The following is a 23,748-nucleotide window of genomic DNA, read 5'->3' on the forward strand; positions in this document are numbered from 1 at the left end:
CTACTCGTACTCCCGACCGTAATGAAGCTCTCTTCGCTGTTCCTATCGGTTGCACTCGGTGGCTCCTCTATTGGGGCCTCCGCGGCTTTGAATAAACGGGAATATCGGCAAATCCAGCTTACCAGCAGAGACGGCGAGAGGATCAAGGTTGACGTTATGTAAGGGGCACGGCAGGTGGTTCAGGCATCATGCTGATCTAATTATTCTCATGTGGGGGCTCAGGTACGAGTCCATGTGTCCCTTTTGTCAGCGCGTAAGTCTGTGCGTTGAGAGAGATTTTTCATTGGTGGTAAATATACTTCTATAGCTAATCACAGAGCAGCTTTCGCGTATCATGAGAAGCGATATTGCTGATTACATCGACTTACGCTTGTATCCATACGGTAGACCTAATCACAGCGTTTGAAGGATGCATTTCAAAGTCATCTTATCGGCCGCAGGTAATGCTGTCGAACGCGGCGGCGAAATTAAATGCCAGCATGGGCCTGACGAGTGTCATCTGTACGTAATGTCATCTTCCAACTCTCGAGATCTGGTCAGCGAGTGAAAAGTCTGTAGGAACAAGGTATCAGCATGTGCAATCAGGGAGTTGCACAAGGAGCCCAATCAAACCATGGATGTTTTAACATGGTGAGTTCAACATACGAGCCGGTCGCGCGCAGTTGACATATATAAGTTGCAGCATCGAAAATATAAAAGGGGGCGCCGATACAGAATGGAGAGGATGCCTCACCGAAGCCAGAGAAAAAAAGTCCGCGATCCAAGGTAGATAGAGGTTGTGCCCATCACTGCGCGCTCCCACGTAGCACCTGCCCCGTCTTTCAGATTGCGTCACTTCCGCGAAAGGTGCACAGCTCATGTGAGTCGCTTGGCTGCGAAACTGTTGTATCATGACAACTCGTTGAGTAATCAGGAAAGCTGTGAGCGCGTACTCCCAGACCGTTGGTTATGAGTATGTACCGTGGATCGAAGTGGACGGTAAACACTCCAAGCAAGCTGAAGAGAATCTAACCGAGTTTCTGTGCAAAAAGTACGTCTGGAATATGTGGCCTAGTAGCTCGGCGGTGCAATTCTAGCTTATATCAGAATTGGCAAGAGGGGGCCACATTTCTGCGCGATGCTGTCCCTGCTGGACACGACGCACGTGCTTCAAGATCATCAGCGATGCTTTAAGCATTAAACAAGTCAGCGCTGAAGCACGCTCATACATCTGTCTCCCAAGAAAGGTCGTATGCACGCGACGCAACCAGCTCAGTGGCGGGCTTGCGGATGGCATTGTTCAAGTGTTCGTGCCGCTGATAATGCTGCGTGCTGTTGACGCGTGCGCTACGCTTATTCAATGTCGAGAGTTGATGGAGTCAATCCGCTTTCACCGAGCTTTCCTAAAACTGTTAGTTCACACGATGGGAATTGCAGCGTCCTGCAACGTGTACGGACCGGCCGCCGTGATGCAGTGCGATTCGCGGCTCGAACTGATGTTCATCCAATCAACGCCGGATGCTCCTATGCGCTCATGTGTAGCCACGGGCTGACAAACCAGGAGAAGGGATGCGTTACTCACGCTACTCGCATTGGCACACGCTATCGGCTGCCGCGTCTATCAGGATGCAAAGAAAAACCCAGCCGTAATGTGCTGACAAACGTCTCTGAGGACAAACTCCAGCGGACCCACAGAAGGACTGATTGCCATGAAAACTCTGCTCAAACATGGGGTTCCTCCTGTGGTTGCGGGCCATCGGCCAGCTCGGAGGAGTACCCCACTAGATACGCAGTATATTGAAGCTCCCGCCGTGTGGTACTTTTACACATTTCTCGGTCTGCTGCCAAGATCACCGTACAAACACCACTCGAAAAAGAATTTTACGCTGCTGCGGTGAACGAAGCCGCAGTATGAGGCCGACGCGCAAAGAAATTCTGTCAAAATGTGACCGTCATCTCAGGCATAAAATCGGCAACACAAATGGTAGGAACCGCATCACCCCTGAACGAGGGAGGAAGCGATCATGATTCTCAGCATAATCCCCAGGCGAGGCAAAAGACAGCGGCTCACACGAAAAAGGCAGACCGCTGTGGCCTTAAGGCCAGCAGCTTCAGTGCCGTGCGCCGCCTGCCTGCTTGCTAACTTATTTCCGAAGCACACATCTACAGCATGTGATTCGCCACAGAACTGGGAATCAGCCCGCACACTGCGAAATACAAATGAGCATCAAGCCTTCAAGCGTTTCAGCTTTTTCTTCAGTTTCTTTCTCTCCTTCTTAAGCTTCTTCGCCTCCTTTTTCGCCTTCTTTTTTTTCTTCTTGGCTTTCCTCCTCGCGCGATCGAAGTCGCTGCTGATGGATGAGCTGCTTGACGACGAATCTGCTTTCGGAGTCAGTCTGAATGCACGCCGAAAAGCGGCAGGTGCGAAATATGATAGTGAGTCATTCTCCTGAGGGATGCATGCCATGCGTCATCTGTTTCTAGGCAATTCTGCTGCTCGCTTGCAGCACGGAACACGCGGAAACATCGCCATCTGACTAATAAGCGAACCGCAGACAGTTCCCCTTTCTCGGCCGAAGCTCGCTTGATATCGGTTTGGCCAGCTGCCTGGACGTGAGAGGCGTTACACATTTGGACGACATAAGCGAAAACTGCACAATCGCTCATCCACGAGCGATCGACTCAGTACTCTCCTTCTGTCGATGCTTACTCTCCTTCGCTTGGCGGATGTACCAGGTGCTTCACCATAACTTCGTAGGGATTGATCCACGGCTTCTCCTGAGGTTAAGAAACAAACGTCAACAACAGAATGCTTCTAAATAATCAGACTGAGCAATCCGGAAGTACCACAGTCACAGACGGATTTTCCGCACAGCTCGTGAAGGCAATGGCTAGGAAGCGCATACGGCAACGAACATACGAGATTCACCACACCTAGGCGGCAAACGCCAGAGCGCTCAACACACAGCCTCCAACCGCACGCTCAAAACCACCCCGCTGCTACAGTTTCAGCCTCCCCCTGTACTACATGTTCCGAGTACTCCGGCGTGTACCCGCGTGCCGAGTCAGCGGAGGCTCCTGCCGACAGTGCGACGCTATCCCATCTACCATATTGATCAACTGGTTTAATTTTCTTACAAACCGCTTCTGGTCTGATTGAATTATCGCATCCAGATCAGTGAACGGGTGGACGCGAACGTGGCCAGCTATGTCGCTTCGAGAGATATTCAGAGCCCGCCGTCTAAGCGCATGCCCTCTCACCGTTTTCAATTCGTCTGTGTAGAACTTGTCAGGCCGCCACTGATCACCGGTTTCCTCTGTGATCTGCCTCAACCGTTTCCGCTCTTTTTCTCGCGCAGTCACCACTCGGTCAGCTGCGTGGACGTCGAACGAGCCCCTGAGTGTGCGCGTACGTTCACCATGTGAGGTTTCGTCCTTTGTACACCGTCAGGAACAGAGAAGACATCGAAGCTGTTAGAATAGAGAGCACGACAGCGTGTTGTGGGGCGGCGCACCACAGCAATTACGTTGATCCTCCCAACTGGAGTTGCTATAAACTTTGTCTCTGCATACTATGTCGCTTTGCATTAAGATCACTTCGAACCTCCAGATGATGCTAGCATACCAGAGAGAACTATAGTTTGTCTGCTACACAAGGAATGACTGTTGCCTTACCTCCGTGTAGCTGCGCTCGGACCGCAAACGCCTTCGGTGAGAATCACCTCCTCGTTCTTCGCCCCGGCCATCGTTGTGCTCACGCGCAAAGACACCATCTGCGGTGCAGCCAAAACGAAATCAGAAATACAAATTTCGATAGGACAGACATGCTACTCCGCCAGGAAACAGGGACGCGCCGGCGGGTACTGGGTATCCATGGGCCCGAAAACCGAGCGAGGGCCTTGCGCACCCCGCAATCAGGCATAGGCCACATGGCTCGAGGATGAAGTGAAGCACGCACGCAGAACATGAGATTTGATCGGCAGGCAAAACGAGTCAACTCCCAGATATGCTTCTCGCGTGGGAAACGGAAATGTGCAGCTTGAACAAGCATCCAATCCGGTGGTGGGGGGAACGGTGAAGGACCAGAAGATTAACGGGGTTACGAAATGCATTCCGCTGCGTCCAGTGGAGAAGCCCTGCGGTTCATAGGTTCGCTCTTCTGCACCCGAAATCATGGCTATACAGATGTAATCTCCCGGGTGAATAAGACACGCTCAAACATGCGGCAGAGCCAGCGCATGTGTGTAAAGCAGCTAGAATCACCACCATCTGGACTTTATGTATCTGAGGCAGGTTTTCTGGGCAAGCGCTCATCACCACTTACGGCTTTCTCTCCTCTTTTTCGCAATTTTCTCTTTCTCGTCTTTCTCATGTTGTTTCCACATTTGCCGCTTCTCCAAATACCGGTTGTGGGCATCGACGTGGACAACGTATCTTTTAATTACTGCACGCAGCGCTGGCTCGATCTTCCCCGGTGTTGAGGCGGAGGCCTGCCACGTCGAGTTTGAGTCTCCATCGTCTCTCTGGGATGAATACGGCGACGAGGCGGCGACTGCGGAGCGCACGGGGCTCCCACTCCGGCTTCTGGCATCTTCACGCATCCTGGAGCCCCCTCCTCGTTCACCGAGCACTGAAGTGGGACGGCGGAGAATCACAGAGGGGACTCGCCCCGCTGAAGTCTTGTGTTGTGTACATGTGGTGTCCCAGAGGCCGTTTTCCCTCGAGCTCTTTCGAAGACAGCAGAGGACGCCCACAGCTACACTGCGGGATAGAGGAAGACCAGAGATAGCAGACCAAACAAACCAGTGAAAAGAATGGCGGGAAAAAAACGGCGGAAAAAGTGGCAGGCAGTGGAGAATATATACCACAACTTGTTGAACAACGGCTACCTGTACGCTCAAACGCACATGCAGCCGGACTTCGGCACACCAAACAACGGAAGAAGGAAAGACGCACGAAGACGGCCGCACTACACGACACACGAGTTCAGGGCTACGGCAGAATTTGCCTGTTACATGTAGCGCTATTCCTTCCCAACAACAAACGCGGACGACGCGTCTGCGCCCGGTACCGCGCTGTACCGTTCGCGTGGTAGCGGTTGGGCATACCCGCCTCTGTCTCAGTTGACTCTCATCGTGGAAGTCGGAAGAAGAAGGATTGGTAAGAAAGTTCAGAAGTGGCAGTGACACTTTTGATTTGCGTCCGACCCCCAATGGAAGCAGACAAACGCAGTCTCGGTCTGTTTTCACTGCCGTATTTCCTTCTGCATGCGCATGCAGCTATCGTTGCAAGACACTAGCAGGTGTTGTCTCTAGCTGCATGAGATTGGTGTCTGCGGGGAATCACTACGCTGCTTCGTCCATGTTTCTGCATTCCCCAACCAGTTCACGCTGCATTAATTTTGGGGCAGACAGGGACCGATGGTACGGCGATATGCAAGAATCGAGATGCGGATTTCCATGCCCAGCTGCACATCGATGCAGCCAGTGCGAAGGGCTGACCCAGGATTCTGTAGCGCGAGGAGTGTCATTTTTCAGACATCCGACCTCCATTTCGCTCGGCCAGCACGTGTATTCTTCTCTGTCTAGCTGAGCGCCGCGGTGGACCTCCATGGCAGCCCGCTGTGCGTGTCGGGCGGCTTTTCGGTCCATATGGCGGGCACATGCTTCGTCTGAGAGTTTTTACTGTCACGACTTTTTCGCTACCGCAGATGAGCATTAACTGCCATGTCCTCTATGAATAGCGGGCTTTTCTTTGAGACCGGCCGGACGTACATCAGCAGCATAGCCGGAGACAGAGAGTTGCTGCTCAGCCATTCGTTACCGCTAGGCCTCTAGGAGGTTGACTGTCGTGCCCCTAACATGCGCCAGCTGTCTTCGAGTGGCGTGCTAGCTGCCGTCATGAGTGTCTTTTCGGTGTCTCGGGCTCCTTTCCTTTCAAGCTTCTGCGTTTCGACTTTGTTGCGTAGTCAGCTCTGTATGCTCTGTATGCTTAGGTAGTCTATGAACCGAAGCAATTCGTCCGGGCTGTCACAAAATTCCTCGTCCAGAACTGGTCCTCCACGCTCTTTGTCTGTCACAAGTATATGGCTTCTCCTGGAAAACTCAGAACCCTATTTTTCGAGCTGTCTGTGGCGGCCTGTTTCAACGACTGCGTGCCGGTCTATGCTGCCCAGAACAGCGTACCGCCTCAACGACTCTACAGTGGAACAGAACTCCCCCCCTCTTCCATAGCTCTTGAGAGTTTGCTGAGAGGCGACGCCGATCCGTCTTGTTGCGCCCGGCAGCCTCGCCGTTCGAGCCCTCACGATGGAAGGTGTGGAGGTGCTGGAGACTCCCGCCAGCTCTGCAGGTCGAGGCGCGCGAAGCAACGAGTGGAGAGGAGAACCAACTGAAAGATCCGCAGCACTGGAGCGCCTGAGGGTCAAGGTTCACCCGGCAAACCGACGCTTTTTTGACGTCCTGTTGGAGGCGCGGCGGAGGACGACAAGTGAACGGCAGTTTCAAACGTACAGCAGAGTAGGTTCTGCAGGCGCGCTACCTCTCGGCGGATAGATTCCTTACGAGAGTGGCGGGTCGGAGGCCTGGGCCTTCTTCCACGCACGCCTTGCCTGGCGCGCAGGCGTGGCGCCCACGTCGTCACTTGGCTCGCGCTCCGCGCGGCCGGGAAAAAGTGGGCGATGACTATGCCAGACAAGCGACATTGACTGGCTGTTGAGCCAGACAGACGAACCGCGTCGCGCCAGCGCGGGCTTACGCCCAAGTCTGTCGGTGCCCTTCTGTGCTCTTCAGGGTCTTCGAGCGCTTCAGTTGTATCCTCTCCCCATTACGACTCGCGAGGAGGCCGAGCAAATTGACGGTGTGGGCGGATTTCTTTCGGGTTTGATCTTTAGGTGAGCACCGTGGCAGGTGGCGTCACTTCCTGTCCTGTTGTCATCTGGAACCCGCATGGGCATCCCCGTTTCTTTCGGATGACGCCTGCGCGTCTCAGTGGCTTGAGCGGCGTGTGAGGACCGTCCATATCCTCTCCCCCCCCCTCCTCCCCCAGAAAGCCACGCGGACAAACACGTCGTTCCGTTTCGTGCGCCAGATACCCATCATGCGGGATCCATTCCCACGGTTATCTCCCGTGATGGGGTGGAAAAGTGTGTTGAGTGGCTTTGATGCCGTGTGGGGTTCCACGCGCTTGTCTTTGAGCTGTTAAGCGTTTTTCGGGGCGGGCTCCAGGTTCGCTTGCGCATTTTTCGTCCCCTTCATGGTACCCTCATTCGGTCTATAGCACTGTCCAGCGTCTACTTGGAATCGTTTCGCTCAGAGTCCTCCGAAATGCGCCGCTCACTGCGCCAGGGCCGCTTCCACCCCCCGCGGGCGGCATCGAACCAGAGCCTGCTTCTGTTCCCCCTCCGGCAGTCGCTTCTGTTTCCAGCAGCTCCCGCTCGAATGAAAGCGCCGAAGCGCGCGACAAGTGCCAGCACGGTGCTGCTGGCCGCCGCTCAACCGGAGCGGCAGGCGATAGGACTGCCTCAGAATGCGACCGTGTGGCTCTCTCCCAGCAGTCAGCGTCGGGATCTCTTCAAGAGTATCTGAAGCGGCAGTGGCGCTTGGCTGAGCGTCTGGCGGTGTTCCTCTTGAGCAGGCGTCGTAAGCCTCTCTCGAAAGAAAGCAGGCATCCGGAGGGACCCGGAGACAGGCAATCTGGTCATGTGCAGCGTGGAGGGACGAGTTGTGAAACCGGAGGAAACACGTCGAGCGAGCACGACCTTGCGGGGGACTGCAGCCCGGTCGCGGCGACGGCCACGTCGAAGCAGTCTGCAGACCGACGCTCCAACAGGAACGATCTGCCCATGAAGTGCTTTCGGAAGGGCGCCAGTGCCTGGACGGGACTGGTGTGCCTCTACAGACTCGGGGCCTTCGGGGAGAAAGGCGTCAACCGCGTGCAGCTCAAGGAAGCGCAGGAGGAGCTCTCAACGGTAAGAAGAGAGAGGACGCACCTTCTGGCAGAAGGCAACTGGGGCGTCAACAGTTTTCTGAGTTTCGCCGGAATTCGGTGCCGCTGGGGAAGCGGGGGGGTGGGAGGGATACTAGGACGGAGACTGCGCCGTGGCACCGTCAACCGTATCCCAAATACAGACGTGCATGTGACCTCATCTCGGTAGGCGTCTGCTTGTGCTGTGCGTGTTCATGAGATGAACCGACGAGTATGTGCGTTCGGGTGCAGCTTTATCCCTGCCGCGTGGCCTCGTGGAGCATTTTGGAGACCCTCCAGCGCCAGCAGCTGGTCGCGATTCGCGCTCCCGATCCTTCCGTCGCGCGCGCGGCATCTGCCCGCTTTTCGCGGCAGCTCAAATCGGCTGCCGAGGCCTCGGCTTCCCTCACGGCTGCTTGCGCCATGAGGCTGTCGTCTCACGATGGCGAAGAGGCTGTGCATCAGCATTTCAACAGGGAAGGTGTCGACCGCGCAGACACCCGGAGCGGCAACGAGGCGAGCAGCTCGGTCAGTTCGCTCGCGAGGGCCTCAGACGGAACGAAGGCAGACGGCGTGGAGCTCCCAAAGGGCAGTGCAGGCCGGCGGCGGCGCGAGAGCTCACGCCGCGAGCAGATCCTGAGGCAGAAGCAGGAGCGCGCGGCAGAGACTGAACACGGCCGACTGCTCAAGCGACACTGCCGCGACCACCTCGAACTCGTCTCCCTCACGAAGGAAGGAGAAGTTTGGGCCCGCCGTCTCGCGGCTACGGTGCCCGAGCTGCACAGCGCTAGTGCCAGTCTGCAGCAGCCCACCGGGTGCGCAGCCGCACCGCAGGCTGAGTTTGAAAAGGAGTGTCTGTCTGGAGGCTTGCCTAGCGACAGTCAGCAGTCGGACTGCGGTTGCCTTTCGAACGATGAGGGGTACATTGACGGCAGCAACACAGGGGAAACGTTGTCTGATGCTTTTGTGGATACCTGCGAACGAGTCGAACTCAGAAACGCCCATGATTCCGACGAGGATTGGTCGTCATCCCTTGAGGAGCTGGACGCCAAAACGCTGGGAAGCTCGAGAGCTGAAACGGAGTCAGAGCGTGAGGCGACCCTTTCCCGTCGGTCACGTCAGCGCCGCTCAACCAGAGCTTTGAGTCTTGGAGTGGCTCGCAGCGCCGACTGCCGTGGTGAAGCACCCGTCGTGGTGCTGGATGACGAAGAGGAAGAAGACAAGCTTCAAGAGGTCTCTCTTCTTACGCCGGTGTCCGGAGGCGCACGAACGTGGCGTCAACCCAGCGATTCGCCAGCGATGTGCAGAAGAGGCCGGGATCCGAGCAACGAAGCATTCCACATGTCGCCAATTCGAGTAGCCACGCACGCAGCTGCTGGCGGCACCCCGAGAAGAAACAAGCGCTCTGTAATTTTGTCCGACCTTCCCGTCGCACTTCCGAGTGCCGCGGGGTCGCTTTACGTCCCAGAGAACACACCGCAGAGAGCGACCGCGGGCCTCTCGTCTTCTGCCAACGCGTCTGGCGCGCCGGGTAGGCCGGGAGGCGCGGGTGTGGGCTCGAAAGTCGACGAGCTTCCGCAGGGGTGGCAGCCTATGGGGCACGCATTCCAGGTCTGTCTGGTGCTGGACAACCGCGAGCGAGTCGAGCACGGCGCAGGCTGGGGCGGGCGGAGCAGCCGGGCGGAGTTCCTCTCTGGCCAGCTCCGCCGAAACGGCGTGCTTGTGGAATTGCGTCCGCTTCCAGTTGGCGACGCCCTGTGGGTCGTCCAGCGTCTGCAGACGGGGCCTGAACTCGGCGGGGCGGCGCAGCGCCTTCCGCAGCCTGGCGACGTGGAGTCCTCTCGGCAGGTCGACGCAGGGCCGCGAGAGGGGCAGGGATTTGGAGCGGACGCGGTCGCCAGTGCAGCTGATCACGCAGCCTCTCCGCTGAAGAAGGGCGGCGCAGCAGGCGAGTTCGTGCTGCCGATCATAGTCGAGCGAAAGACGCTGCGCGACTTGAGCACTTCGATTCGAGACGGCCGCTACGAAGACCAAAAGTACCGACTCATGCACTGCTCAGGCGTGAGGCGGGTTCTGTACCTCGTCGAGGGCCTGCTCGAGGCTTCGCCGTGCCCTGCGGTGCCTCTCGCGGCCGCGGGGTTCGCTGGCCAGCCACGCAGCTTCGCAGGGCATCTGCCATCGCCTCCTCGGCTTCCCGGGGCGAGCCGAGGCGGCGCCGGAGCCTCAGGTGCCCTGAGTGCGGCAGCTGGCGGGCGGTCGTTTCTGGGCGGGCCGCTGTCGACGTCCGCTGCCACAGTGGCGGCGGAGATCGCCGCCGTGCGAACCGCGCAGCTCAAGACGCAACTTGTCAACGGTTTTTCCCTCCTCAGCACCACCTGCCCAGCGCACACTGTGGCAATGCTGACTCGGATTCACAGGCGTCTGGCGCGGCAGTTTTCCTCGTGGGCGGTCGCCCCCGTCGAGACGGGCGACCAGAGTGTCGAGGGCGTCAGCGGGGGGCTAGCGGCCTTCAGTGTGCCCTGCCCTAGCGCTCCTACCCAGCACGCTGGTCAGAGAGGAACTCTGCACCACTCGGAGTCGCCGCCTGCAGGCGCAGGGCGGTCGCAGACTGCTTCCTCAGGCGCAGCGGGTGACGCAGTGACGCGCCTGTTTCTCCGCGAGGGGAAGTCGCAAGCGACACGTCCCGACTTTGGCGGCCCGGGCAGCCTCTTCAGTGCGTCTCCATGGGGCGCCTCAGAGCAGGAGGCGCTCATCGAGCTTCTTTCGTGGGGCCAGTGGCTCGAGCGGAATCGGCAGGCTGCAAAGAGCACAGTAAAAGAGGTTTTTTGCAGGCAACTCAGTGTCTTGCCCTTCCTCGGCAAGAGGGGAGCTGCCTACATTGCGCAAGCGTGTGGTCGTCCTGCAGCATTCGCTCGCCTTCTCCAGCAGCATCCAGACGACCGCCGCCTGCGTGCGGCATTGGCTGTGGCGGCTTACTCAGCTGATCACGGAGCGAAAGGGAAGGAGGCACCTGCGGGACAGGGGGCCGCTATCCCCGATGAGCACCGCGACGCTTCTCTGCAGACTCCAGACAGGGGTAGAAAACGCCCGCTGAATGGAGATCCGCAGCGGGAGCACGAGGGCGCAGCATTGGAAACCCGGACAGGAGAGGAACTACCCAACAGCGAAAAACGCAGGCATCTCGAAGCCCCCCAACGTGCCCGCCGAGAAGGAACGCAATCCGTCGCTCCTGGCAGCGCCGCCTCCCCACGACAACAAACGATTAGCAGCAAGGTAAGTCAGACTCCACTGAATGAAGTACGGGCTGCTTGGCATGTCCCCGCTGTACTGTGGGACGTGGAATCCTCCCTCATCCCTATTCTCTTCTCAGCGTGTCATCTTCACGTGTTTCACGTGGTTCTGGTCCTCGAAACGTGACCTGGGAAAACGCTTGGCGTAGAGGAGGCTGCGGATGCGCCGTACTCCGGATCGTAACTTCATGCGTCTTATTTGTATTCCTCTCTCCACCGGAGTCGACAGCACTCATTCCACTGATCAGATTCCAATAGGACAGGCAGACTCGTGCTGGGAGCCATAGTCTCGTAAACATGGTTGTTTCTAATCTTCGCGTCGTTACCGTGCCTCTGGCTGGATCAGCTCAGGCTTTCACTCTCGGCGGCCTTTTACATCCTGATCCAACATTCCTATCTTCTTGGTGTCTACCCTGAGCGCGCGGTCTTACCCTGCTGGATAAGGAGAGGCGAAGGAATCATCCGCGATGCATCGATGAGATCGGTATTAACGGCGTCCGCCGCACACTAGAGATTGGACCCTCTGAGTGGGTCGCGAGCCGTTCGCATCATCGTGCCTTGGTGACTTCTGTGTGTTGTCTGCTACAGGCCATAGCCCTATGCAGACTGCTTTACCAGCCAGACGTGCCCTCGTCTGTCATCGAGGCGGTGCAGCCGCTAGCCGCTGCAACGACAGAAAATCTCGCAGGCAAGCGCTGGGCGGCCTGCGAAGCCACCCCTCCCCGGCAGCGATGAGTTCGCAGAGGGAGGGGGCCAACCCGCTGATAGAAAATGCAAATGGGGGAGTAGCTTTACGCGCGAATTGCGCAGGCATCTTGTCTGCATTCGAGGGTCATATTCACATGCAAGAACCCCCTATCCGCGACTGTGAAACTGCTCGCATGCCGTCTACACCTCCGTAGTGCCAACGATCCTGGGCTGCTTGCCAGGGAATCTCCTCAAAAACCACGAGACGGCGGCATGTGCATCAGTAGGGCAACTGTGAGGTAGAACGCAGATCGAAAGTGTCTCTTGTGCTTGAAAGAAGTTGCCATACAGGGAATGTGACTTTGCACCTCACAGCGGGCATTCGCTTCGCTCGGCGAGATGTTACGCATGGGAACTCTGAGCAGCTTTTCAAAGTCCTGTCCGTCTACCGGAAGCTTGCGGTTGCCGGTGCCGGTCGATCTCCTGGACAGGCGGGACATGTCAGTTCTAGCACGTCCATGAGATCCTAGGCGCATGAAGCAGTCAATTGCGAAATCTAGCAGCTATCGATACTGACGAATGCCGCGTCCCGTTGTATACCGCCTAACTCCCCCCAGTCATCCTCTTCCTAGTAATGAGAAGGGCCTCAGTGCAGACTGAAGCTGCCAACACAAAGTAGCAAATTCTCCCTGACCGACACGGGTCAGGGCATCCTCGCTGGTGATACCCGGAGCGCGGTGAACATGCCCGTAGGCGTCCGCTTTTCGGTTAAATGTCGCACCCTCCACGCTTCGTTGTGCAGTTGCAGTCGTTGTGTCCCCGTTTACCGAAGAGCATCACGCTAGAACTAGTTCTTCATGGCACTTGGGGAGCTTCGGGAAAAGGAAACGTAGAAAACGTTTGTGAACTGGCTTTCCCGAACGATTCCTGGTGTGGTGGCCGTTGTTCCACGAACTGAGATGCTGTGGTGTGGACTGTAACAGCGTCCCTTTGTAGGATCGTCGGGCCTCTCCCATATATACTTGACTTCACAGAGATGTCTTCTGCATAGCGCATCTGTAGACCCGGCTTCTCAGCCGTGGGGATAAATACTTGGCCTAACGAAACGTGTTCAGTAACAGGGAGAGGAGGCATCAGAACTTCCAGATTAAGTCGCTGGCGGCTTTCATATTATCGTAATATCGAAATTCCCCTAAGAGGCCCATAAAGACCATGGTATACAGCCAGGGCTGAAGTTGCCCTCGTTGGCACTGTGAGCGACGCGGAAGTCGCAGAATCCATGGTGAGACTTCGTGCGCCCTGTCTCTGCATGACGCTGATCGATACCTTCCATCCTACAGAAGCGGTGTGGATCAAGTCTGTCGTGTCTTATTAGCGTGTGGACTCAGTGCCTTTGACCAATCGATACAAGGCAGAAGTCTGTCCCCCCAGTGTGCAAAAGAGCCGGCCTTCATCAGCGGAACAAAGTCGCAGACTGACTCGGTCGGCTCTCATCAGCCCTTTGGCATTGAAACTCTAAATTTTTTCGCATTGTACGGCACAATAGTACGTATAGAGACTAGGCATACGAGCAAGCACGAGATGTGCTTTCGGGGCTGAATGCCTTGGTTTTCCATGCGTTGGCATTCTCCAGGGGGTCTGCTGCTGTTTGTGTGTGTGTGTCTTGCCATACCCGGTGACGGAAGCATCGAGCTACCATCGCGCACAGATAACAGCTACCAATGACCCATCTGAGTGTGAACGAACTAGTTCTGTAGAAGAAAGAGGGATTTTGGTGTCTTCGTCCGGAGATCCCAGAAGAGCAAGGGGTGGCACGACGAAGAGGAGAAAGGAAAAGCAAGCGATTCAACGCGTGCGCCGTTCGGCTGCGAGAGGAACCTGGCGCCGCTGGGCGCCTTCGCCTCAGCACTGCTTTTCGCAAAGAGGCGGCCATTGCTGTGTTGGCGTTTCCGGGAAACATCTCCTTTATCTGTGTTCCAGATAAGTCTCTCTCGCAGCAGTTCTGTTTTCTGGCGTCCATCCGCGTTCCAAGCATAGCGCGCGTGCTGGGCTTTGTCGAGCGGGATGATTCTTTCGGCTGAATGCTGCTCGCCAGCCACGTATGTGTATTATCGGTCGCTTCTGCCTAGACTCTCACATCTTCGAATGAGTCCCCTGTCCTTCGCGCGCCTTCGCGCAGGCGGTGGTGGTGAGACTTTCTCCTCGTACAACTTTCTTTGTCGTAGCCAGCTGCGGTCTTTTCCGGCGAGAAGCATCTTCCGGGGGGGTCGTCGCTCGCATGCGCCTCCGTCTGGGTGTGCAGGGTCTTTTCTGTCGTTTTCAAAGAGCGCGACTAGTCTGGAGAAGCCTTTCGCCGCTCAGCTGAGGCTGCCTCCCGAGTCTTCATCGTCTTACCTCTCGTTTTCTGCGTCGCCTGCGGCTAGTTCCTGGTGGCTGGATGCCTTCTCCGCCATCCTCGGTCTGCTGACGCTGTCTCGGCGAGGCCTTTGCTTCAGCGGTCGACGGCCCGTCCCATCCGGCACCTCGGTCGGCCGTCTGAGCGCGTGTGCTCCGTCACTTCCTGCGCAGACTGCATCCGCGACCCCGCTCTCGAGAGTAGACGGCATCCGTCTGGGAAGGGAACCCCCGCTCTCGGCCTGTCTCTACTATTCAACGAGCATGGGGCAAGATGGCGGGGAACGACGCGCCGCAGCGCCGTCGGCGGCGGAGAAACTCGCTCAACTGCGGCAGCTGATGAAAGACCGCGGCCTGGACGCCTTTATCGTCTACAGCGGCGACGCGCACGGCAGCGAGATCCCTGCGCCGTGCGACGAAAGGCGCCAGTTCCTGACTGGCTTCGACGGGAGCAGCGGCGTGGCGGTTGTCACTGCGGACGAGGCGCTGCTGTGGACCGATGGAAGGTATTTCGTTCAAGCCGAGCGGCAGCTCGATCCGTCCCTGTGGAGACTCATGAAGCAAAACACGCCAGGCACCCCGAAAGTGCAGGACTGGCTCTTCAATAACCCCAAAGGTGCGTCTGTGGAGACTCGCACACACGGCCGATAATGCGCAGGAACTTCGACTCGTTTAAGGCACTGAGAGGACCCCTCTGGGTCATTTGCATGCAGCATGCAGGCCCCAGACGCTCTGTCTTTGTAGGAAAGCGTCCTGGGTTTCTGACTTGCAGCGGCGGCGGTCGAACGTTGTCCTTCCTCATTCTTTTTCCCTAGTCTACCCTCACGGCGTCTGTCAGGGCGTGTCCTTCGCCCCTTATATATATATTTGCACAGCCTTATGGGGTGTCTGAGTAGATATGGTTCTTTACCAGCAGACACGCCCCCAGACGTGCCGAGAAGAAGACATCTACGTTGTGTGACGGTGTGCTCCCTCCTTGCATCTCACGCGTGTCTCCTTCTGCTAGATGATATGTGATCCGAAGCTGCCAGCACCCAACGCGGCTTGACGAAGGAAGAGCTGGTTTCGAGTTGTTTTCCTCCACTTACCGTTCTCGTGGCTCTACTGCCCTCCGCTTCAGTTCAGAGAGTCGGGGCGTGCCCAGGGGTCGCTGCCAGCGGTGCGAGCACCATGTTCTTTGCCATGGAATTTAGAGAGCGAAAGTCTCCGCGAGAGGGGAGAGCGTGACGGTGCGATGTGCGTTCAGTCAAGCGTCTGGGCGTCGAAGGCAAGTATACGCCGATCTCGGAGTACCGGCAGCTGCTGCATGTCGGCTTTTCCCGTCCCTCGTCCTCGGCCACTCACGCTCTCCGCGCCAGCGGCGACCACGCCGGCGCCGTGAAGACTGAAGGCAGCTGCAGTGCGAAAGATGCGACGAACTCGAAAGAAATCGTCATCGTATCAGACAACCTAGTCGACCAGGTCTGGGGTGCATCCCGCCCGCCTGCGCCAACGGCAGATATTCTAGTTCACCCGATTGCATTCTCAGGTACAGATGAGCTGCTGGGCGGTCGCCAGATGTTTAGGTCCTGCTCTTTCGAGGCAACTCCATTCGGCGGCGCGCTGGGTCTGCGTCAGCGATCTTCTGAAGGAGTTTCGATTGTCACAGAAGCCTAGGAACGGCGCGAGGCGTCTCGTCGCGGTGGCTCGGATGCTCCCGAAAGAATCTCCAGGCACTCTGCATTCTCGGTGGCGTTGCGTGAACAGCGTCGTCTTGGGATCATGGAAGGCGCGCACGCGCTTTCAGCAAATCAGGGGAAGATGTGTTTTGCAAAGGTACTTGCTTCTTCTCGCTGCCAGCCACAACTGGGATCCCGTCGCTTCCTCTCTGTGAGACCAGCGCGCTCCAGCCGAGAGCGTGCATCCGCGCGGCTTTCAGTCCCTCTAGCTGCGCGTGCTGCGATGCACTTCACCTCCCTGCACGGTATGTTCAGGCAGCTGTCGTTTTGTGGTTCCTGCAGGTGCCTCGACGCGGCAAAAGGCGGTACAGATCGTTCAACAAATGAGGACGTCTCGCTGCGACGTGCTCCTGCTTTCGGTGAGACGCGTACAGGGAGAGAGAGATTCTGCCGCGACGTCAACACCTGTTCGTAGGCTTCAGTGCGAGGGTGGAGGCGATTCATTTGCGCGTGCCCTCTACGACTCCGCGAGCGTGCAGCGTCTGTCAGTCCCGCGTGTCTTTCGCGAGCTGCGCGGTGACCGAAAGGGGTCGTGCCTTTTTTCGTGGAGACCATCACACCGCTCGCTCTGTCGGGTGCAGAATCCCGAAACCCATGTTTCTTTCCGGGTGTGTGTTGAGTTTGCCTAAGAAGCCAATCGCGTCCTAACACTCGTCTGAGAGCGCCTTCAAGCAGTCACACGCCTCGTGCGTACTCAGCAGTGGCCACCGAAGCTTAGGGTCTAGGGTTTCGTCTGCCTCCGCCCCTTCTGTCACGCGTTTTGTTGAAGGTGGTCTGTGCGTGCGCTGCCTGTCTGGTATGCCTGCGCGGCTTCACAGGCCCTGGACGACGTCGCTTGGTTTCTGAATCTGCGTGGCTCCGATGTCCCCTGCTCGCCCGTCTTCCTCTCGTACTGCTTGCTCGTTGATTCGGCCCCAGACGCGCCCGCAGAAGTCGAGGGCGGCGAAAAGGCGACGCAAGACGACGCCGCCGCCCCGCTGATCATGTACGTCCAGGGGACTGCGGCTCGCCGCCCCGGTTTCCACGAGCTGTCCCGCCGGGCAGCTTGAGTGGGGTGTGACTGTGAGCCGCCGCATGCAGTGAGGCCGCAGCTGGTATTCCAAAGGCGCCGAAGAGTAGTAGGCGTCTCATTAGAAGAAAAACGTCGACTGCAGTGTGCGGCTGACCTTTTGTCCGCCCTCTAGCAGAGCGGCCGATGAGCAGAGGTAGACGGGCAAGAATACAGAAATCAAGGTAGTTGGCTTCGATAACATGCCATCTCAACAGAAAGTGCGCAAGATACGCAAGCTAGCTCTGCAGGCCTCTCTACTGCTCTGCGCACATGTGAGACCGCTGCACCGCCCCCCTCTTCTCACGGGGATGCCGGGCGGGCGACGTAAGGATCCCTGCGGTCGCTCGCGGATGCGGCTAGGCGCGCATTTCCTTTCCCGCGGGCTCGACTTCGCTGCTTGCTCTTTGAAATGTAGCTTCTGCGCACATTTGTGCGTGTATCTAGCTGCTTGGTTGAAGCAGCTAAGCACGTCTTCCGGACATCGCGAAGCAAAACTCGCGCTCGTGGCGCTGTCTGTGTCTCTCCAGCCTGTACTTGAACGAGGCACGCATCAAAGGCGACGTCGCGGAGGAGCTGGCGAAGGCGCAGGTGCGCGTCCGTCCCTACGAGAGCGTGCGCACCGACTTGAGACACGTTCTGCGAGACAAGAAGTCGTTCATCGAGTTTATTTTAAAATCGAAGGATCTCCCCGATGAACAGAAAGGTCTCCAAGAGTCCACACAGCCGTCAAGCGCGCCGAAAGGCAGCGACACCTGCTTAGACGCCCCCGGGAAAGGCGCGCAGATGCTGTGGCTCGACCCCACAGTCAACGTCTCCGTGTATGCGACGGCCAACGAATGTGATGCCCGCACCACGCTAACAGTGACGCCGGCTGCCACGAACAAGGTGCGTCTTCTAGGTGACTGCCTGGAACTCCAGAGGGGCTCTCCACGTCCAACTCAGGCTAACAGTTGAGTTGAATCTGTGGAACTTGGCGAACAAGGCTCTTCTGTTCGCGTAGTGAAATCGAAGAAAGAGAAGCAGCCTAGACCCAGTGGAGTTCTAGTAGCTGTCTTCGTGTGCCTGCAGTGTCGCTCGCCAACTGACATGTGCGTCCTGAAGCACACATCAGCCATCTCGCCCCCTGTTTTCGGCGCCTGTGCGTGTATTCCCGCGGCACGCCTCATCTTGTACGCAGAGTAGCCCAGACGCCAACCCGGCTGTCCGTACATGGCGTTCCGTTATTTGTGCCTAGGTGCTGAGGCACGATTTGCGCTCGCGTTACCCGCGGGAGTGCGAGGCACTCGCGTCTCGCCAGATGAATCGCGGTCGGTCGGCTCACACAGGGATGTGCGCTCGGCGTGAGCGCGTGTGCTGCGGCTGTCGAAGGGCCGCAAATGTTGTGTCTCTCTCCCTGGCATCGCCAGGCGCCTCGCGTCTTTCTGTTATCCTCGCCTACGCATCGTCGGCGAGAGGTGTGCTCGTGCATCATCTGTGCAGGCAGTGAAGAACGCAGCGGAACTGGAGGGGATGAAGGAGGCGCATTTTCAAGACGGCGTGGCGCTTGCCAAGTTCTTCACCTGGCTGGAGCAGTATGCGGAGCAGCAGCCCCGCGAGCCCTTCACTGAATGGGAAGTGGCTCAGGTCGTTGACAGCTTTCGAGCTCTCTCTGTAAGTCGTTGCGATCTGTTTGGCGAGTCAGAACATTCGCGAGATACAGTCTTGCCTTGCTTGGCGGCCAAAGTCTTTGCATCTGCGCGCTTATCGCCCTCTGAATACAGGGCATTTTCGAGTCTTGCTGCTCTCTCAGCCCTGCCTGTGGCGCGCGCTGTGGGTCCTTTCGGTATGCGTCCTCCTTCAGCCCTCCTTCCGGGGGATCTCTTTCTCTACCATCGCCTCTGCTGACGCGAACGCAGCCATCGTCCACTACCGGTAGGCCCTGTTTGCAGGAGAAACGAAGGCCTTAGAGGCATCCGCGTAGCTGGTCAGTCTGGGCCTGAGATCGCAGAAGACGACGACCCAGTGCTGCTTTCAGACTGCGGGAGGGACGTTGCGTGAAGCGCGGGTTGTTGGGACTGCGTGTCAGGGGTTGCATAGGCGTGCCACCGGTCTCTTCAGTGTCGTCTATTTGCAGCCTTGTTGGATTCGCTAGCTGTGAGCTGCATGTCGCGGCTGCTGGGTGTCTCTGTTTCTCTCGGCCAGGCCTTCCCAAGAGCACAGCGCTCCAGTCACCTCCTCCTGTCTGTTTCTCCTCGACAGTGGAGGTCACTACGCCGTTGGCGGAACGACAGATGTCACTCGAACCGTCCACACAGGGACTCCGAGCGAAGAGCAGAGACGCTACTTCACGCTCGTTCTCAAGGTGGGGCAAGCGCTGCGGCGCGCAGCAGAGAGCGGGGACAGACGCCGAAAAGCCAGGTCGCGCCGGAAACTCCGAATGGGGTTCAACACAGATACGTGCAAAAGATGTGTATTGACATGCGCGTGTCTACAGCACGTTTACAGCCACACAGACGTTCACAGATCTCCAGCGGTTTTTCTCGAGCGGTCGCGCTGGGGCAGGGGCAGGCCCCGCCCCCATTGGCACGTCTGAGATCCCAACCGAGTCATCGGCTTCGCTGTTGCGGCCCGACAGTCGTTACCTGGTGCTGGAGTGCGCCTTGACGCAAGGTTGGCTGATTACCTCTGTTCGCCATTTTTGCAGGGTTTAATCGGCGTCTCTAGGCAGGCGTTCCCGCAGGGCACTCGCGGGCCGCAGCTCGACATCCTGGCGCGGCAGCACTTGTGGGCGTCTGGCTTGGACTACCGGCATGGTGAGGAAGCAGAGACTCGATGGGCGTCTGACACCTGTCCTCTCACGACTCTCCCTCCAACACGCAGGCTGGTGATGTCGCAGTGCAAATGTGCTACAAGAGAGCGTATATGCGCTGCCTTTCGCGGGGGCACGAAAAGGAGCGCAGCGAGGTTACTTGCAGCTGTTGGGCAATCGCTGTGGCAGCCGCGCTCTTGCCTCCGGGTACTGCGATTCGCACTGTCGTGGCGAAGCGATACAGACTGTGTGTCTATGCTGCTTGAGGGCTTACATCTGTGTTTGACACCGAATTCTACAGAGTCTGAAGGCGGTGTCTGGCAGCGGTTTTCCGCGTCCGATTAAATCCGCGCAGGCGCCTTTGTCCGGTGTGGGTGTTTTCAGGAACGGGCCACGGCGTCGGGAGCTATTTGAACGTGCATGAGGGACCAATCGGAATTTCTCCTCGCCTGATCGTACGTCATCAAACGGGCGAAATCAAATCGCCAGGCTGTTCTGGCTCGCGCACTTGTGATGAAGCAGTTTACCTTTGCTGTCACTCTGATCTCACTGTAGTGGGTGGGCTCCCACATTCGCCTACCGAACCTCAGCTGCAGTGAGAGAAAAGCCTACACCAAAATCGCTGTGGTTGAAGGAGACTGGGCTCCTGCGTGAGGGGTTGCCACGCGCGATCTTCTGAAGTCACTAGCGCCGTCAGCCGCATTAACTCCCCCGAATCTGTGAAACGCAGTGCAACCAGGTTTCCTGCTACTCAGCCTCGCGTCTAAAGGTCAACTGGGAGGAACCATGAATCGTTCTTTTGTTTCGTGTGGTGCGTTTCGGACCCAGTGTCAAGCAGGCGAAACTGAGCTGGCGGAGGGGAATGTGCTGTCAGTGGAGCCCGGATTCTATGAAAAAGACAATCTCGGAATCCGCATTGAGAATCTGGTCTACATCGAAAAGTAGGTTCGGAGTGTGCGGGGGTCCAACACGAACGCAGTCGTGGGAGCCCAAGTGGTATTCAGAGCGCTTCGCTGAAGTCCAGCTTCGAGGAATAGTACAAGGTTGCAGTAGAAAGAAAGTACCGTTGTTCGGACAACTCTGCAGCGTCAGGGAAAGCGGAGGGGGCGGCAAAATACGCACCAAGGAGCGAGCAGCATTTATGGTCCGGAGGGCGCCTGAGCACTCGCTTGTGCCTTCAGAGCCACGCTGGCCGGAAACTTCGAGGGCATGAAGTTTCTCCGCTTTCAGCAGCTGACTGCCGTTCCCATTCAGAAAAAACTCATTCTACCTTCTCTGCTTACCAATGAGGTAAGAATGTGCCCTCTCGCTTGTAGTCGTCACCAAAACTGATGACAGCTCCTGTGGGCGCAATATGCAGCCTCTCTCTTTGTGCTGGTAAGCTTGAACGCTGCGCAGTACCGTGTGCTGCGGGGAAGTCTTTAAGTAACATGGAAGTCTTCAGCTAGCTTGTGATGGCAACGCACAGCCCAGCGGACTGGGGCCGTTCGTTGCGTGAACATGCTCAGCAGTTGCCGCGCCTGGACGCAGGACGCAAGTAGCGTGCCCCTCCTCTCTAGGTAACCGATAGTTTCGCCTCCCCTGGATTGTTTTCTCCGTATCGCGGCCGGGTGCGCAATTTCTCTCCAGGAAATCCAGTGGCTGAACGACTATCACCGTTGGGTATGGACGCAAGTGGCCCCCCGCCTTGAAATGGAAGCCGCGCAGAGCGAAGTAGTTTCTTCAGTTCGTCTTGATGGGACCCGAACCGTCTCGGTCCCCGCTCCGGAGGAAACCCTAAGGTGGCTCGAATCGGCCACAGCTGCCATGCCTCTGCACGCCACTCGATTCTGAATGCTTAAGGCCGACCTTAACTGGTCAGTTGTGTCTTGTTAGTAAGAGTTCGTTTTGTCTGGGCAGGGATGGATGCGGCAAATATCGGTGCCAGGCAGCGGCTCGGTGTCCGGGCTCTCTGGGGGAAGTATAACTCCTGTCGTGTGGGCACAAGTAAACGTGCCTGTTGGCCAGTCAGTGTCACGAGAGTAAGAGGAATTTTGTGCAAGAGGTGACTGCATATCTTGTTTGAAATATGCGCAACTCCTGCACCCCCGATCCGACATCAAAAACTGTGCTTGTGGCTGTGGAGTAATCCCATGAAGCGCATCGAATGCCTCCAGTAGGCTGTTCCATATTGCCGTACGTAGAGTGCCCCAACTCATTATTTTAGAAAGTACAACGGAATGTCAGTGGCAAAAGGCAAGGGCAGGTGCCACTGTCCTCGTGCTTGCACGTGGCAGGAAGCGAGCAAATAGTGAGTCACGCGGGACCTCGCTAGGCAAGTTGTTTTTAGTGAGTCACGCGGGACCCCTCTAGGCAAGTTGTTTTTCTGATAGACTCACTGTGTGTTCGCACGCACGTCGTTGTGGAGGATCCCCTCGTATGTTTCACACTTTCATGATCGTGGATTGCTGGTCCTCCAGGGCGCTAGCGTAGGTACCTCGGTAGCATCACATGTGTAGCAAAAGGCTCGTTTTCTTGCGATAAGCTGAAACCAGAGTGGTCGATGCGGCATCGTCCACGCAAGCATAAGTCAGCAAAGCGGCGTTGCCAGATCACGACCGGGGTACTGAACTCGACCCTCTGGTGCTAAACAACTCATCTGTCCAAACCAGGAATCGAACCTGGGTTTACACGGCCACAACGTGTTGTCCTAACCTCTAGACGATTCGGACCGGCCGCGGTCGCACAGAAAGTAGGGAAACGCTATTCCACAAAAAAAGAGCATGAAAAGGATTTGGTTCTTCGAAGTCCGTATCAATCCCCTTATATTCCTCACGCAGATGGCAGATATGTTTCCGTTCTACTTCTGCACACAGTGGTCGAGCGCAGCCTCAACAGTGGTGTCGCATGGAAGCAGCTTTGCGCTCACGTGCCACAGCGACTGCATCAACGTTTTTTATATCTAACAGAGTGATCAAGTTTCCCCTTGTCCTCTCTGTTGGATGGCGCGGCAACGGATCGAAGAGTAGCATCTCAAATGTATCGTCAGAAATCCGACACAGGCACTCCTCACCCACGTCACTCTGGGACTGGCACCGTAATACATGATACATAAACTGGCAAGCGTAAACACGTTGCTGGCGAAGGGGCTGCGTGTGTGAGAAACGATTGTTCCTTTCATCAATCGAGTCTTGCAGTGCAAATACGTTTTCGGCGAGTGTGCTTCAACTCACCCAGTGACGGGCTCACATTTAAGCTTGCCCAAGCCCGTCCATACACATACGTACGCATATGACAGACAACGCGAAAATAGTAAATTACACCTGTCGTCCATTTTTCCGAGACTATGCTTGCTCAGTGAAGCTGGCTGAAACTTGTTCTTCACCGTCCGGTCTGCAGACTTCTGGCAGCATATACTGGGCGAAGTCCATGCGGGGATTGGTCCTGTGCACCCGTTTAGGCTGTGCAAGCTTTGCTGCCATAAAATACGGCAGGGGGTTGGGGCCTCTTCTCCGTGATTCTTACATCCGCCGCTCCGCAGTTCTCAGAGTATCGTAGACCCATTTTTCCAGGAGGGGGCCGAGAGTTGTTGCTGTAGTCTGGCTATCTCTCTGGAGTTGTCTGTGTACGAGGAGCCGCTGCAGCTGTCGATCGCGGCGCCTACCAGCGATACTTCAATCTACAAACAGTCTCGCGGAACAACGTCGCGTCCCCAGTAAGCCGTTCATGTTCAAAACTCGGCAAAGGCTGCTTGCAGAAATCACGTCATTGAGCTGGCTGTGTAGGTGCCGGCAGGTACTTACGACAGGAAGGCAAACAGACAAGACGGTCAGTCAGGAGCCACTGCGAATAGTGGGTCGCGTATTCGTCGGAAATGAGTGACAACGTATATGTTCA

The 23,748-nt window shown here is 57.0% G+C and overlaps 4 protein-coding genes and 1 non-coding gene across 5 annotated transcripts; 3 read left to right on the forward strand and 2 right to left on the reverse strand.

Annotated features, from left to right (window-relative positions):
- Positions 1–21: 21 nt before the first annotated feature.
- BESB_002270 (gamma interferon inducible lysosomal thiol reductase (GILT) protein) lies at positions 22–1,180 on the forward strand (the record flags this gene model as incomplete). The annotated part of the gene is made up of 9 exons (XM_029358982.1): positions 22–158; positions 223–253; positions 308–383; positions 441–501; positions 559–630; positions 683–765; positions 826–859; positions 914–1,030; positions 1,087–1,180. The coding sequence occupies 9 exons, from the start codon at positions 22–24 to the stop codon at positions 1,178–1,180; spliced, it is 705 nt and encodes a 234-aa protein (XP_029221895.1).
- A 1,026-nt stretch (positions 1,181–2,206) lies between these two features.
- On the reverse strand, positions 2,207–3,752 carry BESB_002280 (uncharacterized protein; the record flags this gene model as incomplete). Its single annotated transcript, XM_029358983.1, has 4 exons — positions 2,207–2,375; positions 2,690–2,757; positions 3,241–3,376; positions 3,655–3,752. The coding sequence occupies 4 exons, from the start codon at positions 3,750–3,752 to the stop codon at positions 2,207–2,209; spliced, it is 471 nt and encodes a 156-aa protein (XP_029221896.1).
- A 2,535-nt stretch (positions 3,753–6,287) lies between these two features.
- On the forward strand, positions 6,288–11,969 carry BESB_002290 (uncharacterized protein; the record flags this gene model as incomplete). Its single annotated transcript, XM_029358984.1, has 5 exons — positions 6,288–6,497; positions 6,771–6,871; positions 7,294–7,948; positions 8,197–11,217; positions 11,823–11,969. The coding sequence occupies 5 exons, from the start codon at positions 6,288–6,290 to the stop codon at positions 11,967–11,969; spliced, it is 4,134 nt and encodes a 1,377-aa protein (XP_029221897.1).
- Positions 11,970–14,066: 2,097 nt separating this feature from the next.
- On the forward strand, positions 14,067–21,705 carry BESB_002300 (creatinase domain-containing protein; the record flags this gene model as incomplete). The annotated part of the gene is made up of 13 exons (XM_029358985.1): positions 14,067–14,931; positions 15,562–15,843; positions 16,316–16,392; positions 16,852–17,018; positions 17,612–17,969; positions 18,564–18,734; positions 18,925–18,995; positions 19,266–19,425; positions 19,768–19,876; positions 20,257–20,327; positions 20,701–20,813; positions 21,054–21,162; positions 21,502–21,705. The coding sequence occupies 13 exons, from the start codon at positions 14,067–14,069 to the stop codon at positions 21,703–21,705; spliced, it is 2,757 nt and encodes a 918-aa protein (XP_029221898.1).
- Positions 21,706–22,511: 806 nt separating this feature from the next.
- Positions 22,512–22,583, reverse strand: BESB_011540. Its single transcript has one exon. It is a non-coding gene; the product is annotated as a tRNA-His (tRNA).
- Positions 22,584–23,748: the final 1,165 nt, after the last annotated feature.

Source organism: Besnoitia besnoiti, chromosome I (assembly GCF_002563875.1).
Source record: "Besnoitia besnoiti strain Bb-Ger1 chromosome I, whole genome shotgun sequence".
Taxonomy (NCBI): domain Eukaryota; phylum Apicomplexa; class Conoidasida; order Eucoccidiorida; family Sarcocystidae; genus Besnoitia; species Besnoitia besnoiti.